At 32.8% G+C, this 18,647-nt stretch overlaps 2 protein-coding genes across 2 annotated transcripts in view; one reads left to right on the top strand and one right to left on the bottom strand.

The window, feature by feature from the left end:
• Positions 1-2,376, top strand: part of LOC110033281 (EID1-like F-box protein 3) — a 4,709-nt gene extending 2,333 nt beyond the window's left edge. The window contains 2 exon segments of the mRNA XM_020737207.1: positions 1,205-1,799; positions 1,802-2,376. Of these exon segments, the coding sequence (XP_020592866.1) occupies positions 1,205-1,799; positions 1,802-2,268 (1,062 nt within the window). The 3' untranslated portion in view covers positions 2,269-2,376.
• A 2,060-nt stretch (positions 2,377-4,436) lies between these two features.
• Positions 4,437-18,647, bottom strand: part of LOC110033282 (protein HUA2-LIKE 3-like) — a 44,795-nt gene continuing 30,584 nt past the window's right edge. Inside the window, exons 7-12 of the mRNA XM_020737208.1 lie at positions 18,356-18,543; positions 8,203-8,665; positions 7,473-7,878; positions 5,948-6,121; positions 5,793-5,841; positions 4,437-4,844 (exon numbers count right to left, since the gene is read on the bottom strand). Coding sequence (XP_020592867.1) covers positions 5,816-5,841; positions 5,948-6,121; positions 7,473-7,878; positions 8,203-8,665; positions 18,356-18,543 — 1,257 coding nt within the window. The 3' untranslated portion in view covers positions 4,437-4,844; positions 5,793-5,815. The remainder of the gene's footprint in view (positions 4,845-5,792; positions 5,842-5,947; positions 6,122-7,472; positions 7,879-8,202; positions 8,666-18,355; positions 18,544-18,647) is intronic.

The raw sequence follows: 18,647 nt of genomic DNA, 5'->3' as shown, positions 1-18,647 counted from the left end.
GGAAAAAAATTAACGGAGCCAAACACGAGCTGTTTGCGAACAACGAGCCATTTTGACAGCCCTACTGACAATTATTTTATTCATTTACGGCAGCAACTGATCTATCTTAAAAAAAAAGGCTCCAAATATTATTTTAAGATAAATTTTATTAAAATAAAAATTAATATTTTATGTGGTTTTATTAATTAAATTAAAAAAAAATATTATGACATTTAAATACGATAAAAGTAAAAGCTTAAATATGTTTTCAATTTCAAAAAATTAATAATAATAATATGTTTTATATATGATATTAAGTGGGGTCCGGGTCTTCCATTATTTACACAATAATTTAAAAAATTCATGTAATAATTTTTTTTGACAAAAAGATTTTACATTGACTATTACTTAGGGCTGTCAAAATCGCTCGTTGTTCGTGAACAGCTCGTGTTTGGCTCGTTAAGAAGTTCGCTAAGTTAACGAGTCGAATACAAACTACACGAATAAATATTTGTTCGTTCGTGTTCAGCTCGTTTTGACTTGAAATACTACTAATCAATTATATATATATCTTTAATAATTATATACATAATGAGTATTATTTTTAAATGGTCTAACTGACTACAATGTTACAAAGATTTATAATCAATTAAAAGTATTAATTAAGAAACTAAAATAAAAAATATTAATTTAGATTCAAATGATATTAAATCTTGTCCAATCATTAACATCTTATGGTTACGTGATTAAGGTTGTCAAAACGACTCTTTGTTCGTGAACTGCACATATTCGGCACGCTACACGCCAAACAAACGAGTCGAACACAAACACACTTTTTGAGCTCGAAATATAAACGACTCGTGTTCGGCTCGTTTACACGCCTAACTTCGTCCGCCAATCATATGAATGTCAATATGACAGCCGGTGGTTGAGCATCCGAACGTTGAGTTGTTCGGAAAGAATATTTATATTTCAAATATGATATAAATTTTATTCCTCTAAGAAAAAGGTTGGTAGCTGACGTGGACACAAAAGTACGAACGCTTCCCTATAGATTCATCCGTGCGGGCCCATTCATATCCCAAACCGATCTCCACCATATTAAAAAAAACAGAAAAAAAAAATAAATTATAAAAAATTAAAAAAAATAAACATCCTACGTGTATGATTCAGATGCTCACACGTCACACATTATCCGCACCCCGAAAACTATATTCCCGAACAGGACCAGATCCGACGACACGTGTCCCCAACCCAACCAAAACGCGCCACGCATCCTCCCCGCATATTTCCAAACAAAGACTCACCCTCCACCGACACGTGTGTTGTCCACCATCGATCCCGACACGTGTCCAGTCATGACTCGTGTCCCGATCCCGCACGACGTCACCCGCCGGAGATCCTCCCATTCCCCGCCACGTGTCACTCTCTCGTGGGCCCCACAAACGGAAACTCTAACTACTTATATCTCTACCATGCTCCCGCCGTCCCCGACAGCGATCTCTCCCCGGCAAATGGAACCGAGCAGCACAGGCGGCGGCGGGGGGGGGCGGCTGCGCGGGGGGGGGGAGCGGGGGAGGAGGAAGTCAACAGGGGCATAATGGACGAGAGGATTCTAATCCTGGTTTTCGGGAGGCTGAACTGGGACCCACAAGTGGTCTGCGTGGCGGCGAGAGTCAGCCGGCGGCTGCGGGCGGTGGCGAACCGCGTGCTCTGGAGAGAAGTCTGCGTCTCGCGAGCTCCGCGCATGCTGGCGGCGCTGACTTCCGGCACACCACCCGGTCAAGCGAGAGTGACAGCCGCCATTTTCCCCTCCCGCACCCACTCCCGGGCCACTTCGCCGGAGTGTCCAGATTCTCCAAGACCTCCGGAGCGAGCTTCCTGTCGCGGCGGTGCGCTGGTGATCTGCTGTACGTGAGCGATCCGTGCGAGCACGTGTACGAAGGGGGGGAGGCGGGCGAGGATTTGGGTGCGTATCGGGGGGTGTTCAGGGGGTTTATGAGATCGAAAACGCGGGCTTATTTGATAGGAAGACACGTGGAGCTGGAGCAGAGGGTGCGGTGTCCGTATTGTGGGGCGCGGGTGTGGAGTATGACAGCGGCGCGGCTTGTGCCCCGTGCGGCGGCGCGGCGGTTGGGAGCTCATTCGGGGCGGTTGGAGTATTTTGTGTGCGTGAATGGGCATCTTCATGGGAACTGCTGGTTAGCTCATCTTTCGGATGATGATGGGGATGATGGGGAGGATGATGATGAGGGTGATGGGGAGGATGATGATGGGGATGATGAGTGATTCATTTGTGTTTTATGGTTGAGGAATAAAGATGGGGGGAGGTTTGTTTTGTAATTTGATTGGATTACTGGTGATGATTGGTCATTTTTACATGTAATGAGGTTTTGATTTGTGGGGATTATTGAATCGATGTTTGCATTTTTTAGAGTATTTATGATTTGTTTTTGTTTGAATATATATAGTGGTGATGTTTTATGTTTGATATATATATATATATATATATATCTCTAGGATTTTTTAAGAATTAAAATGGTGATATTTTTTTTATTTGATATGAAAGAGTTATGTTATTGGTCATACTCCAATAACATATCTCTAATTCCTCATCTATCTTAAACATGAAGATAGATCTCTCCTTTTCATTTATGTGAGCTACCCCTTATGATTAGGCTATCAATTTGGCTCGTTGTTCGCAAACAGCTGGTGTTTAGCTCGTTCGTTAACGAGTTGAACACGAACAAATTTTTCATCTCGAAATGTAAACAAGATGAACACGAACAAAAGTTTGTTCGCTCGTGTTCAGCTTGAATTGTCTCGAAAATAAATAAAAAATAAATATAATAAAAATTCATAAAATTAAATATTATAAATTATAATTAATTAATTTTTATATAAACAAGTTTTTTTATAAAAATTATAATTTTAATTTTATTTAAAAAAATTAATAATTATAGTAATTTTATATTCTATCAAGCCGAACACAAACATGAATAAGTTTTTCAAGCCGAACATGAACAAATTGTTCACGAGTCATTTCAAACACAAGTCAATTTCGAACGAGCTGAACACGAGCGCGGCCTGAGCTCGCTCGGGCTCCACTCTTTAACAGGCCTTATTATGATGACCTTGGCTTATATCTAGCATAAACACCTACTTTAATGTTCATATTTGTTACCCACTTCTAGTTATGTTGATACATTTTCAATTAAAATCATTGAAGTCAACAAATAAAAAGAAGAATACTTTGATGAGCATACCTTACTTAAGAAAGATGTGTAACATCTTTAAGTTAAGAGTTTCAATTTACTAAAATTAAGATGATAAGTGGAGAGTGCTCAATGACCCTATCCACCTTGAGGAGATGAGATAGTTTTGCTTCACAAATAATAATCATTAGTGCTGCAAAAAAAGTAATATGCTCGACAAGCTATTTATGCTTCAACTCAGTACTAATCAAACAAATTTAAACAATTATTTACATACTTAGTTGCTAAATAAATAAAAAATATTGAATAATTTTTTGCTTTTTACATTTTATTATGAATAGTAATATTTAAAATTCAAGAACTGCTTACTAATAAAGCTTGATTAAAATTTAATATAAAACTCAAATATGACTTCAAATTAAGAGTCCGTTTGGGGCGGCAGTACAGTAACGGAGAAAAAAGTTGCAATTTTGTATATTCGGGTTAACTGCATTTTAAAATATTTTCAAAAACTACCACTGAAATCCGCATTTTTCCGCTGGTTCTGGCTAGGTACGTGACAACTTTTGAGATGCGGTTTGACATTCTCTCCAAAAAAAAATTATAATAACCACCACAACTTTTTGAACATCAAATACTTTTTAACAGTTTCACAATTATTTTTTAATATGTTGTTGCTGCCCCTAACAGACCCTAATACTCTATTAAGGCTGATATGACAAAGAAGTAGCATCCTAATAAGAGATTACTTGTATTAATTATTAACATTTTTGGTTCAACTCACTTTGATTGCAATCCAAATGATCATATTGTTACTTGACAAGTTTCTCTTAGTTTTCAAAAGGTTTTATGATGCATAACTATGAAAAAAAAAACTAGGAGCATTTATATACATAGCACACAATTCCTATGTATTTATATATCTCAGACCTAAACTTTTCATATTTACACATAACACTCAAATCATTAACATCACATCAAAAAGAGAACTAGTATAACTTTTCAAAAGTGAAACACATTTTCATGTATATATTTAAAACATCAAACTGTCATACATGCAAATATGAAAATGTAGGGGTGAGATGTGTAAATACAGAATAATTTAAAAAATAAAAGTCAAAGAGAAAAGAACACACAAAAGTGCAGAAAATCTTTTCAGATTCATTTTTATTGAAAAGAAATGGTTCAAAACTAAAACACCAATTACACATACAAAAAGAATTGTATTTTGATGGCTACAAAAATAAAAGAACCAAGGTAGGGAAAAGGGGTTCTGCTTGTCTTCTGAGTGAAGGGAATAAATATTCTACATTGACAACAAATATAGATATAACTATATATTTATATATATACCCTTTAAGCTAACAAATAAATAAGGCAACAGAGGACTGGGAAAAACTGAATCTGAATCAGATGGATCATACTACCAGAGAAAAGTCTACAGAAATGATACAGAGAGAGCCTCAATGAAAATTGACATTAATTTGGACTTACTGGAGAATAAGGGTAAAATACATATGTACAGTGTGATGATGCTCTGGTTGCATCTCTCTTTCTTCATCTGTTGCAGAGTTTTTGCCTCTTTTGCAGAAGATGGAGAAGAAGAAGGCTTCCACCCCCCAGGAAAAATGCCCAGGGAAGTATCAAATTCTGGCACATCAAAGGTTAGAAGAGGTTAGAAAATAGACTAAAATGATCTCAGTTATGAAAATAGTTGCTAGACATTTTAATATCTGAGTAGTGCCAAAATAGTCCGCTGACGATTTATATGGAGCTATTTTAGCCCCAAAGTTTATAAAAATGTCATATTAAATTGGGGCTCATATAGTCTTTTGGGTAGACTATTTCAGCTCATACTGACATTTTAATGGAGTATGGGGATAAAATCAAAGTTTATAAAAATGTCATATTAAATTGGGGGTCATATAGTCTTTTGGGTAGACTATTTCAGTTCATACTGACATTTTAATGGAGTATGGGGATAAAATAATACCCTCCAAAGAGTCAATGGATTATTCTGACACTTGGTATCAAAAATTTGAATCATTATCTCTACAAATTGAAACTAATTTGATCCTGCCATTTCTTTAGATGATAAGTGCTAGATGGTTCAAGATGTTCTTCATGAAGAAATTTTGAGCTATTTATCATGAAAGGTTCAAAATGTCAACATAAAAAACTTGTCTACATAAATTTTCATCCAACAAAACAATAAAAGAAGATTTACATACACACCACTCAAATCCAAAATATTTACATGTGCAACACCTGGATTTCAAATTTTAAATGCATGCCACCTTTACCTTTGCATGGAAAGATGTATTTCACTTTTAAAAAGTTAAATGAGTGATACTGTTGATGTGATCTGAAAGATTTTGGAGATACAAATGTACAAAGTTCAGGTATCAGATATGTAAATAGATAAGAATTAGATGATATGTATGTAAATGCTCCAAAAATAAATTCTAGTACCCAAAAATATTCAGTTGGTGAGTCGAGGGAGGGATTAAATCAAATCCCAACAAAATTCCAACAACCATTTTGACAATCTACTCGTTAGAAAACAGCAACAACAGCGAAACATAGCAAATGAAGTACCAGATCATGATATTGCAACCTAGTCATCTTCCTCTCCAATAAGCTGGTGCTGTAAAGACAAAAAAATTTAAATAAAGATGAGTAGCACACTCAACTAGGTATAACCACACTAAAAAACTATCTAAAATGCAAAAACTAGTTCCAATTAAATTCACCTGAAACTGAGTTTTCCAATGATTGCCTTGAAGCAGATAGAGGATAACTAGATGTTCTGGGAGCATAAAACCAGTCTTGACATTGAGCAGCTGGTGGATCCAGGTGAGGGCCATATAATGAAGGAGGAGCAGGCGGTGGAGGTTCCACCTTTTCAGGTGTCAATCCCATGGGACCTGAACAAAAGTGGTTCTATCAGCACTACGGGTGTAAACAAGCAGATCTTTAGCGAGCCCAATGTTTGTTCGTGAATTATTTTCCGTTTGAAATCAGCTCTTGTTTAAAATGGCTCATGAATAATGTTCGTATTCAGCTCGATGCAAATTTTTTTGTTCGCTTTAGCTAAAATTAGTTCAAATAAATTAAAAATTAATAAATGATGCTTTTTTTAAAAAAATGTCATAAAAAAATTATAATTATAATTATTTTAAAATTAAGTAAAACCCCTAAATAGTCCAAAAACAATTAAGAATTGTCTAATTTAGTCCTAGAGTTTTAGAATGCTCCAATTTAGTCTCACACAATTAAAAGTTGCTTCAAATTGGACCTAAATCATACTTTCCATTAAATTTAAAGGCAGTCTATATGAATTGAAGGATATTTTTATCTTTTTTTGAAATTATTCAAAATTTATATGATTTGTATATAAATCTCTTAAGAACAGTCATCATTTTTTTCAAATAAAATTATTTGTTGAATCACCATTTGAATAGACAAACTTATGTTTATATATAAAAAGATTAGTGGTCTGTCATCAATCACATAATTTTATTATTCACATACATAATGGTTTAAACGTAAAATAAATTCATTCATTAGTTTTTCAATTTAATTTTAACTATTTTAAAATACATTCTCTAATAAATAATATTAAAATAAAAAATTCAATTGAAATCGACTAATTCATATAATTTCAGATTAAGTGAGTTTTTCTTGCATAATTATTGATTATATCAAAAAAATTTATTTGAAAAAGAAATGATGACTCTTGTGAAGAGATTATATAATGTAAATTAAAATTTATAATTCTTTAACAATAAATAAAAAAGAGATTTATATGCAAATCACATAAATTTTAAATAATTACATAATAACGAAAATACACTTCAATTCATGCGTGTCACCGTTAAATTTAATAGAAAATATGATTTAATACTAATTTTAAGCAATTTTTAATAGTCGAGGACTAAACTGGAGCATTCTAAAACTCTGAGACTAAATTGGACACTTCTTAATAGTTTGGAGACTATTTTGGGCTTTTACTCTTTTTAAATTATTTAATTCATTTTAGCTAAAATGAGCCGAGCATAATCAAATAAAAGTTTATTTGTGCAGTTATAAATTGCGCTAAAAGAAAATTTGCCTGTGTCCGGCTCTCTTTGAACGAATAGAACATGTGCTATTTAATAAGCCAAAAAAGAGAACAACCACCTTTTTTTCCCATGCACGAAGAAATAGAAGCAAAATGAAGCCAAATTTAAGCGCAAACGGGAAAAATAGAATCAGCATGTGATATTCATGTAGTACCTGCATAGGCAGGCGGATAAAATGCACTTCTATCAGGAACATCAACCTGGCCCAAACCTCTTTGATTATCGTGTGGATTATGAAACCTATCCGAGTAAGAAGGTTGATTGGCTGGAGCTTGTGGTCTGTGCTGCGGCTGAGCTTGAATGTATGAAAACTGATTCGAGACTACATGAGGAGGTGGCTGCAAATGATAAAGCTTATTTCCAACAGGGATGGCAGGCTGAGAACCACCGAGATTGCTAAATGAGCCTGAAGAAGTTGAAGAAGAAACAAGTTGTGGCATCGGTTGTGGATGGCCAACATATCCTTGGGAATAGAAGGCGGCAGACTCCGGCAAAGACGAGCTGCAAAGCAGACCGTTTGGTTGCTGATTGACTGGTCTCAAAAATTGATTTTGAGGAGTCTGCATGTAGTATATTAAATCAAAATCAGTAGGCAGAATTCACAATTCACATCAAACAATTCCTACTAATTTACATATCTAAACACCTAAACTTTCCTTTTTACATTTACACCACCCAAATATTTCATCTCACATCAAAGATGCTACCATTTTAACTTCTAAAAAATGAAATACACTTTTTCATGCATAGGTGAGGTGGTATGAATGTAGAAATTGAATTATAGGTGTTACATAGAAAATAAATAGGAATTACGCGGTACGAATGTCGAAATTCCAATTATTTGATGGCAAAAGGCAAAAGATTCATCAACTAACTGAACTTACATAACTGGCACCAAAATCAGTGTTATCCGCGGCAGCAGTTAAGCCAGCTAAAGAGTGAGGAGTTTGGCCGGAACAAGCGGGAGGCATTGGGGGCGGAGAAGATGGCAAAGGAGGGGGTGATGGCGGTCGTTCCTCTGGAAGCGGAGGTGCAAAAGATAATAAATTGTTTTGCTCACAATTATGACTGCAATTACTCAAAATTTCATCTCCTTTATTATGACATGTAGATTGGCTTGCTTCGTGTCCACAAGGTGGTGCGACATCCTCCATCTCGAGCTCTCCATCAACATCTTCTAACACGAGACGATGCTTTTCGGCGGACTTTGGAGTTGTTCCCTTTTCAGAGTCTTCAGCATTCCTATCGGGTGTAACGGCCTCAAAATCTTTTTCATCGGAGGCACTTCCCTCGTCATCTTCCATAATCCGAGTATTAAGAAATTGTGGAAGCTGAAAACTGGCATTACTGGGGAAAAACAGAAATAGTCAAATACAGAATTGCAGCACAATGTGCAGCAGACCAAATATGACTGTACCACGACTAAAACCTTAGCACAAATGCAATAACACTAAATCAAGCACACAGCCATTTGAAAGATAAAATCTCACGATGAAAAAACTAAATGTCTTTAAAATAAAAATTAAGATTTTTACATGTGATACTATTGTCATAATTAAATAACATAATATATTTTTGAATCTAATTAATAAAAACACAAAAAACAATGGATATATAGAAAAAATGTTAATCTATGATAACTTTTTACATTATTTAAATAAAAATTGTATTTAAAAAAATCAGTTGCAGCCGTTGATCGATAAAATCACTTTCAGAGTGCTCTCAAATCGAATGGTTTTAGTTATCCGGTCCCTTTCAACTTTGCCATTGTTAAACAAACTAAGGAGAGACACATGGAGCTCACAGAAGTGGAGATTGGAGTTTATGGGAGAAAAGCATTGGACCGCGTGTATGCCATTTATAATTGAAATATTAATGAGATTCTTTTTTCTTTTCAATATTTTTATATCAGAATTGTTTATTTATTATTATTTTTTATTTTAAGAAAAAGATACAACAACAACAACAAGAACAAACCATTACCCCACTAAGTGGGGTCAACTACATGAATCCTTTTTCTCCATCGTGTCCTATTGAGTGTCATATTTTTATTTAATTCTAATAAATCAAGATCAATTTTTATACAATATGCCCGAGTCTTTCAAGGTCCACCTCTGCCTTTCTTAACATAAGTCAAATCAAGAACATCTATTCTCCTAACCGGATCCTCAGATGGTCGACGTTTAATTTATCAAATCATCTAAAACGATCTCTCAAATTTTGTCCGCCACTGGAGCTACACCAACTCTATCATGTACATATTCATTTCGCATTTTGTCTCCAAGTGTAAAGCCACTCATCCACCTAAGCATGTTAATCTCAGCAACACTTAACTTAGTCTTATACTTCTCTTTTAAAGGCCAACAATCGGCGTCATAGAGTATGGCAGATCTCACCACCATCTTATAAAATTTTTCTTTCAGTCTAAGCAATCATTTTCTATCACACAATACGCCCAAAGCATTCCTCCACTTCAACCAACCAACTTTAATTCTACTAATAACAACCTCATCTATATCACCATCACTTTGAACAATTGACCCGAGATATCTAAAATATTCATTCCTTTGAATAGTTTGGCAACAATTGTTACAACCCTGCCACTAGATCTACTATTAATAAAATTACAATCCATGTATTCAGTTTTAGATCTACTCGAATGAAGTCTTCTAAAGCCTTAAGATTTAAAGTTAACCTCCACAAACTAAGTTATTTCCTGAACTCTCGCTCTAGTCTTATCCACAAGAAGAATATCATCAAAGAAAAACATACACCAAGCTACATTCACCGACAAATGTCCAGTAAGAACATCCATAAATAAAGAAAAAAAATATGGGCTTAAAGCTGACATCTAATGTCATCCAAACTAACATAGAAAAATACTAGGTTAATCATCCTTTTGTTTGAACACAAGTAACAACTATATTATACATATCTTTAATGACTTGAATATAAGCAATATCAACGCCTTTCTTTTCTAGAACTCTCTTTTTTAAATCCTATGTAGATCCTCCTTAATCTCTCTATACATCCACCGATAAATGTCCAGTAAGAACATCCATAAATAAAGAAAAAAAAATATGGGCTTCAAGCTGACCTCTCATGTCATCCAAACTAACATAGAAAAATACTAGGTTAATCATCCTTTTGTTTGAACACAAGTAACAACTATATTATATATATATTTAATGACTTGAATATAAGCAATAACAACACATTTTTTTTCTAGAACCCTCCAAAGTACTTCTCTTGGAACCTTATCATAAGCTTTTTTGAATCATATGTAGATCCTCCTTAATCTCTCTATACTTCTCCATCATACCTCTCAATAAATATATAACTTCCATGATAGACTTGGGCAACATGAATCCAAACTGATTTTGAGAAATTTTTGCATCATGTGGAAACCTATGTTCAATTATTCTCTCCCATAACTTTCATATGACACACTAAAATAATTCATCTATAATTTACGCATTCTTGTGCAACCCCTTTATTCCTAAAAAAAATAACAAATAGACTCTTTCTTCACTCATCAGACATATTTTTTAGTTTTTAAAATAATTTTAAAAAGTTTAGTGAGCCAAAAAAATATTCAAATTTCTTAAACATTTCCACTTCTATTGGAATATTATTTGATCCTACTAATTTTTCACACTTCATTCTTTTAAAGCTTTTTCAACTTCTATTTTACTAATGCGGCTGTCAAATTAAAAAATGTGTTATTATTTACAATATTTAGAGATTGTATTCTCGCCCAACTATGTTGAATATCTTCATCTAAGAAAAGTACAATTTAATTTTCATCCTTAAGACATTTAACTTGAACTAAATATTTACTTTCCTTATATTGGATGACTTTAATTATTCAAAGATAACATAATTCTACTCATTCATAAGAACTGCATGACAGACACAAAATACTATTCCAGCTAACTCCCACAAATGAGTTGCTCGTAAGTCAAAAATCTCCCACAAAAAAGATAAAGAGTAAACAAAATGGCATAAACCTTGCATTATGATTGTAATAGTTAGTTCACTTAAATAAAAAAAAAATTACGATATATCATGGAATTCTCTTTTCTAAAGAGATTTACGGCTACATTACGCTTTATGTAGCTCTATATCAATGATATCACGCTCTTTAACAGTTATGGATAAAAACTATCCATGACACTGATTTTATAGATTTATAGATAGAAACTATCCATGAAACTCTCCATTTAATCCTTTAGACTTTCAAAAATGATATCAAATATTCTCAAGTATGTATTTCCATTAAAAGAAAGGCGCATTTACATACATAACACATAATTCTTATGTATATACATATCTAACACTTAAACATTCATATTTACATGCATGCCACTCAAATCTTTAACATCATATCAAAATATCAACATCACTATCTTTTTAAAGCCACGAAATACACCTCTTCATGCATAGGTTTATGACACCAAAAAGTTATAAGTGTAAATATCAGAATTTAGGTGTTAGATATGTAAATACATAAGAATTTTGTTGTAAGTACGTGAATTTCCTTAAAAAAAATATGCAATCACATCTTTGGCTCTACAAATGGCCTCGGATAGGTATCCCATTGTAGGTTACAATTACCATCCCGAAAGCAAAGAACCTTCACCAAGGGGATGCTCGAGTTTAATGCAAATAGATGTTGTTCCAAAGGAGGTAACAGGAATAGCCTCAAATGCCCTCTTTCCTAAATAATTAATTGCAAGCAAATGTTAACTTATTCAATCATATAAACAAACACAATCCTTATATTTTGCTTAAGAAATCTGAAAAAAGACAAAAATGCATTGGGAAATTGAGTTAATTGCTCGTTGCAAGTCTATGATTATAACTGAAACCTTAGACTTCTATATCCTTATAAGAGTTCCTCTAATAGTAGTTATCTTTTAAATATCCTCCGATATCAAAATCTAAACAACGAGCAACATATGAAATTCAATAAAAAGGTCTTATTTTTTTCATTAGTAATTCTCTCAAACTGTCAAGTACAAGTCCATGCTAATAAATAAAGCATGACTCTATAACCCTGTTTAAAGTTCCTCTAACAGCCAGTGACTTTCCAATGTCCTTCAAAAACAAATCTAAACAATAAGCTTCATATCAAATCCAATACAAAAATAATTTACATATGAAAAAAAATGATCTAAGGATTAAGAATCGAATAATAATAAATTTAAAGCGTAATTAAGGTCAATAATTGAAATAAAAACTTCCCCAATATTCTCATCTTGCTTGTACTAGTTTCTTTTGCGTGGCTAGAAGTATTATTATTCACAGTACTTCTTTTGGTTCTTTGGAACTTGTGCTATCTATTTTATATATACCAACATCTTGGCTGTAATACCTCGAAGCATTAATTAACATTTCATCATCCTGGCTAACATTGATGTTATTTTCATCTATATATATAATCTGTTTTGCTGCATTTACATTGGGTTGATAACCAAATAATTTTTCTTTTCACTTCATTGGAGCATTCTTAAACACCATATCTCTCTTCCACTATCCTTGCCCAATGCTCCATAGCTCAAGAAAAACATGTTTGTAATATTTTCACATGAAATACACTTACGCTTAGCCTCTTTATTTGCACCAACAAGATGTGTATATTTCCATGTAAGAAATTTTCTTCCTGTACGCACAGACATTGTTAAAGAAGATAGGTAAATTTACATACATTCCAAACAATTTTAATGTATTTACATATCTAACACTCGAAGTTTGATACTTACAAATATAACACCTAGGTGTGATAAAACCTATGCATTTCAAGTGGAATGCATGTAAATATGAGAGTTTCGTATTAAATACATAAGAATTATGTGGTATGTATGTGAATGTATGAGAGTTTCGTATTAAATACATAAGAATTATGTAGTATGTATGTGAATGCCCCTAAAAGAAAAGTAAAATTTATTTATTTTTTGGATTAAGCATCCTAAAATTTATTAGAAGATCAAATTAACATTAATAGGAAGTATATAATTAGAGAATTACTAAACAGAACCTACAACGAAAATATTCAATAATTACTAAACAAAACCTCAACCTAAATATTCAATAATTAAACAAGGAAATAAAAAGTTACGCATAAAAAATTTCAAATAAATAATGAAAAGCATCATACTGATATGTTAAATGACAAAATCAAAAATACTAAAAAGTCACAAAGCACAACAAAGAAACACTCAAACAATTAAAGGAGTGAATATGTTTGCTATGCTAATAATCAGGTCAATGAAAAGTTGAGAATCAAATTTTAAAATTAAAGTTAAAGAATGTAGTGATTCTAATGCTAAAGGAAAAAATAATTGAATATATAAAGAACTGTAGACACTTAACAATCAACAAAATCCCATAAGATTGAGAGCCATACACCCAAAAATTTTAGGACATGTTAAACGGCCAAATCACAACAACAATAAAATCGGTAAAGCACCACAAAGAGACACTCAAACAATCAATGGAATAGAGATGTCAACGATAATTCCAAAATGAAGTCAACAACAACAACAGAAAAGCCTTTATCCCACTAAGTGGAGTCGGATACATGAATCTTATGCCTCCACTGTGTCCTATTTAGTGTCATACTTTAATAATACCAAAATGAAGTCAATAAAAAATCCAAATTTCAAATTGAAGCCAAAGAATCCAGTGATCTAAAGACACTGAACAGAGAATTAAGCATATAAAGACTACTGTGAAGAACGTATACTTGACAAAACCTGATGCGATTGAGAGTTATTATCTTGCATAGACTAAGCTAGAATTGCTTCTACGGGTGAGTCAAGAAGCCAACTTTTTATGCTGGCATAGTGAAAGATAGAGGATAAAAATAGGCGCCTTTACATACATACCACCCAATTCTTATGCATTTACATATCTAATACCTAAACTTTAATTTTTACAAGTATACCACCCAAATCTTTCATATCATATCAAAAATACCATCATTTAACTTTTTAATACATCTTTTCATGCACAGGGAAGGTGGCATGTATGTAAAAATTGAATATTAGGTGTTAGATATACAAGTACATAAGAATTGAGTGGTATGCATGTACATGTTCCAAAAAATTGAGAGAAACCTAAGAACCAAATGCTTTAAAAAAAAAAAAACAGAGCGACTGAAACCAAAAAAGCCATGAGTTATGCATTTCAAGTTGTGTCATTATGTGATGTGTGTGCCGGATTTTTTGGGGGAAAACTGACAGGGTAGCTATGAATCAAGAGCATTATTATAGCACCAACGTCTAAAATGTGCATGCATAACAGCATTATTATAGCACCAACATCTAAAATGAGCATGCATAACAGTCACATGATGAGTCACAAGAGTATTATGGCAAGCTCGCCTTGTCATACTTCATTAGGTCTGTGTGTCACAACAGAGCAAAATGTTAGTGTTTGCCACTAAAAGAGCCACACAATGGAAAGGTGCTCTAGAAATGCTTTTGACAACATTGGTTGATATTTGATAGCACCAAAATCCGCCTTATTTTAACTTTGTTCAACATTATCAATTTTAGAGTAGTCATTTTTTAAACAATTTCCACTGAAATTTATGATTGCTATCCAAGAAGCTCTTCTTGAATTTTCAATCAATCTCCTTTATTATTATCAACACAATTCATCCACTAGCTTCACATATTTTTTTAGAGAGTCATTTTATATGATTTTCAAACTCATTTTGCTTTGATTGAAAATTTTGATAAATGTTGATTACCATCATGATTTGCTGAGAGAAAGAGATGGGGATGTACTCTTACCTTTGATAGGTTGGTTGAGAAGGGAGTAGAGAAGAAAAGGAAATTCTCTTTTTGCACCACAAATCATTGAGCCAATTTGTGTAGGAGTCTGTGTCACGAGAGGTGGGAATGCTATCAGAGTAAGGGGGGAATTAGTGACGTACACTTTGTGTCAATATTAGACGACTCCATTGTCAAGGTATTATTAATTTCAATGTTTAATATTTGCACAATTGCGTACAGAGGCATTTTTTGTTCATAAAAAAAATTTGCATAAATTAATAAACATTGTTTAAATTATAAAAGTATGTGAGTAAGAAATAATAATTTAAACAAGGGTTACTTTAGTCTGACAATGCATACATTCGAGGGGGAGAAAATAAGAATGGAGTTTCCCATCCGAGCTAAAGAAAATGTGTTATGGGGCAGCGAGTTTTTGCATTTAATGACCAGTAAACATGTCCATTGGTCTGAAAGGTATAAAAAGGAGTGATGTACTTATAATAATCTATTAATTAATAAAAGTGAAAGGAACTACTAAGATGTTATGATAAAATTTGTTTGAGGTGAGAGTTGAGTTGCTCGCCTTAAGTAAGCTGTTCAATTTTCAAGAGTTCCAAGTCAAGCTTGAAAGAAATAAGACCCATCATACAAGCATTAATCATATAATGATATATATCACAATTGCTCTGCAAATCATCCATTTAAAGAAAAAAAAAATCATTGAAGGAGTTGGCTATACAATTCTAACTTTATTGAACATAAGATTCAATATGTGATTTCCTCTTGAAATAATCAATAATTTAAATTTATTAAAAAAATAAGATCGGTAATAACTTAATTAGTTGAAAGATAGGACAAGATGACTAAAGCGTTTATGATTACCTTAAAAATAAAGAACTAAAAACATAAAGAAATCTAAATAAATCTAATTATTCGGTGAACCCACTTATAATTAAGTAGTCCTTTAATATGATAAAAACCAACAATTCCATTGTAAAAAAACACTTGTTCGATCACATCGCTCCATAGAAAATATAATTCATAATAAAAACAATATATAAAAAGCCAAAGCAGAAGAGAAAGTCAAGAAGAAAACCAAATCACTGGACAGGCATCAGGGTGACTTGGTGAAAGAATATACAGGTAAACAAAGACAATAAAAAAGGTTGTCATCATTAAAAAAAATACAAAAAATGTCATTTCCTAACTCAAAATTTAGATCATTAAAACGTCACCTAGAAAATGTCATAAATAAGACAAAAATACCATGTATAAACTACTACATATAACATTCATGAAACAATAATGTATAAAGTAATTGATAATTAGCTTTTGCAGAAATTATGGTATAGCAATTATTGCATATGCAAAATAAGAGCAGTTACATGATAATTAATAAGGTTACAAGATTATAACATAGCATGTAATAGTTTTTTTTTTTTTCTTTTTTTAAATAAAGATGAAGCCATATAGTCGAATAAATTAAGAGAAAATGCTATGAGACAAAGTCACCCCCTTGCCTACATATCTTCTCACGATGCAATTAATCATTAGCAGTTCTTTGTCATAAGGATTTTTCATAGCTAATCATCATAGAACTTATCCCACCATATATTTATTTATAATCTCAGTCTTTGCCGCCAAACAAGATATAATTCCACATTCCCACTTATCAAAGGCCACAAAAAATTTATGGTTTCTTTTTGAAGGTTGGCATTCAATTTGATGATCTCTAATTCAACCAGCTGGTTTGCCTCTGTCTTCTAGTAAAGTCTCCAAAACCAATTTTTAAATCAGGAGACTCCGGCTTATGAAATTGACACTTTCTACCATGATCTCCCAATGGTTCCAAATCAAATGCCATCACGGAAAGCCACTCACAACTTGATTACATATACATGCTAAAAAACAAGGCAAATTTACATACATAGCACACAATACTATTCCATTACATATCTCACACCTAAACGAAGATACTTACATGTATAGCACTTTAGTGCTTTAAACTTATGCATGAACAGGGTGTATTGCAAATATAAAAAGTGGTAAGAGCTATCTTTGATGTGATATTAAAGATTTGAGCACTATGTATGTAACCATGAAAGTCTAGGTGTGAGACACGTAATGCATAGGAATTGTGTGCTATGTTTGTAAATGCCCCAAAAAACAAATAGCTAAATCGTGAATGGTTGAATATTTCATTAAACATGAAGCGAAATCAAAGCTTGAAGCATATGAAAAATAGATAGTATCTCATCGACCAAAGTAAGTTAGACACTATTGATAATTATTGTGAGTGGCTACTTGTAATGATTAATGATGTGAGATATAATAGCTTTACGTGATATGACAAACCAAACTATCAAAGTTGCAACAAGCTTGGAAGAACATCAAAATCATAAAAGAACGAGATTTCATTATACATCCAAGAGAAAATCATCAAGCAAGATCAAAGAATTATACTAGCTCAACTATTAAGTCAATGAAGTAATAAGAAAAACCATTATCATGTGAAAAGTTGATTTCGATGAGGTTGCATCTAAAAGTTCTTTTGTTGAGTAGAAAACTGAAGATATGATTAAAGAAGAATTTGTTTACAAAAAAGAAAGATTAAGATGATGTGGAAGGCAATAATAATAATTAAATGTTTGTTTAGCATAATTGGAGTTATGCTCAACTTTGGTAAATTATTGAGAGACTTAATAATTTATAAACTGCTTAGAAGCTAAATATGAGTATATAATTTCTTGGGGTTAGGTTCACACTTCGACTTATGAAAAGTTTTATTTAGATCTTTAGTATAATGCTTTTCATTGGTTTTCTTATGTTGTTTCATAAATTGAAGTTTTCTTAGGTTATTATCAACATCTTGTTATGTTGAATTATTTTAATAATACAAGAGAATTAAGAAAAACGTGCTTAAAGGTTCACACTTATTCTTCTAAAATGTCTACATTTAGTTTAAATTTTTAGCTTGATTATTAGTTGGTAATAGTTTTACTAGTTGATATTTGATATAAGATGTTATATATCATGTCATTATTATGAATGATTTAATACTGTGTATAGTTCCTTGTAATATTTGAACTTCGGTTAACCCAAAAAAAAAAAATTGCATTGTTTGCCCTTAGTGTTAGAAAGCTATTAAAAAAACTTACTGGGTAATTTCTACAAAATATACTCATAACAACACCAAAATTTGCCAGGTGCAGCATAAAGAGTTGGGGAGAAAAAATACAGGGCAGGAACAAACCTTCCATACTCATCAACAAGCATTCCCTCCATTTCCCTTACTGGATCATTAAGAGGCCTTTCTGTTCTGGGAGGCCGTCTAGAATACGAAATACTTAATGAAGCTTCGCTTCCATATTCAAGTTCCCTTAAGTGGTGCCGAACTGTGAACTCAGGAAGAGTCCTCCTCTCAAGCCATAGCCTCAAAACCTATCCTTCCAAATAGAAACTATTAATAAACAATACAAAAAACAAATATATTTGGGGCACTAACATATATAGCACACAATTCTTATGCATTAACATCTCACACC

This window comes from Phalaenopsis equestris, unplaced genomic scaffold, assembly GCF_001263595.1.
Source record: "Phalaenopsis equestris unplaced genomic scaffold, ASM126359v1 Scaffold001123, whole genome shotgun sequence".
Classification (NCBI taxonomy): domain Eukaryota; kingdom Viridiplantae; phylum Streptophyta; class Magnoliopsida; order Asparagales; family Orchidaceae; genus Phalaenopsis; species Phalaenopsis equestris.
Note: the sequence above shows the minus strand (reverse complement) of the source record. Positions and strands in the feature narration are given on the sequence as shown.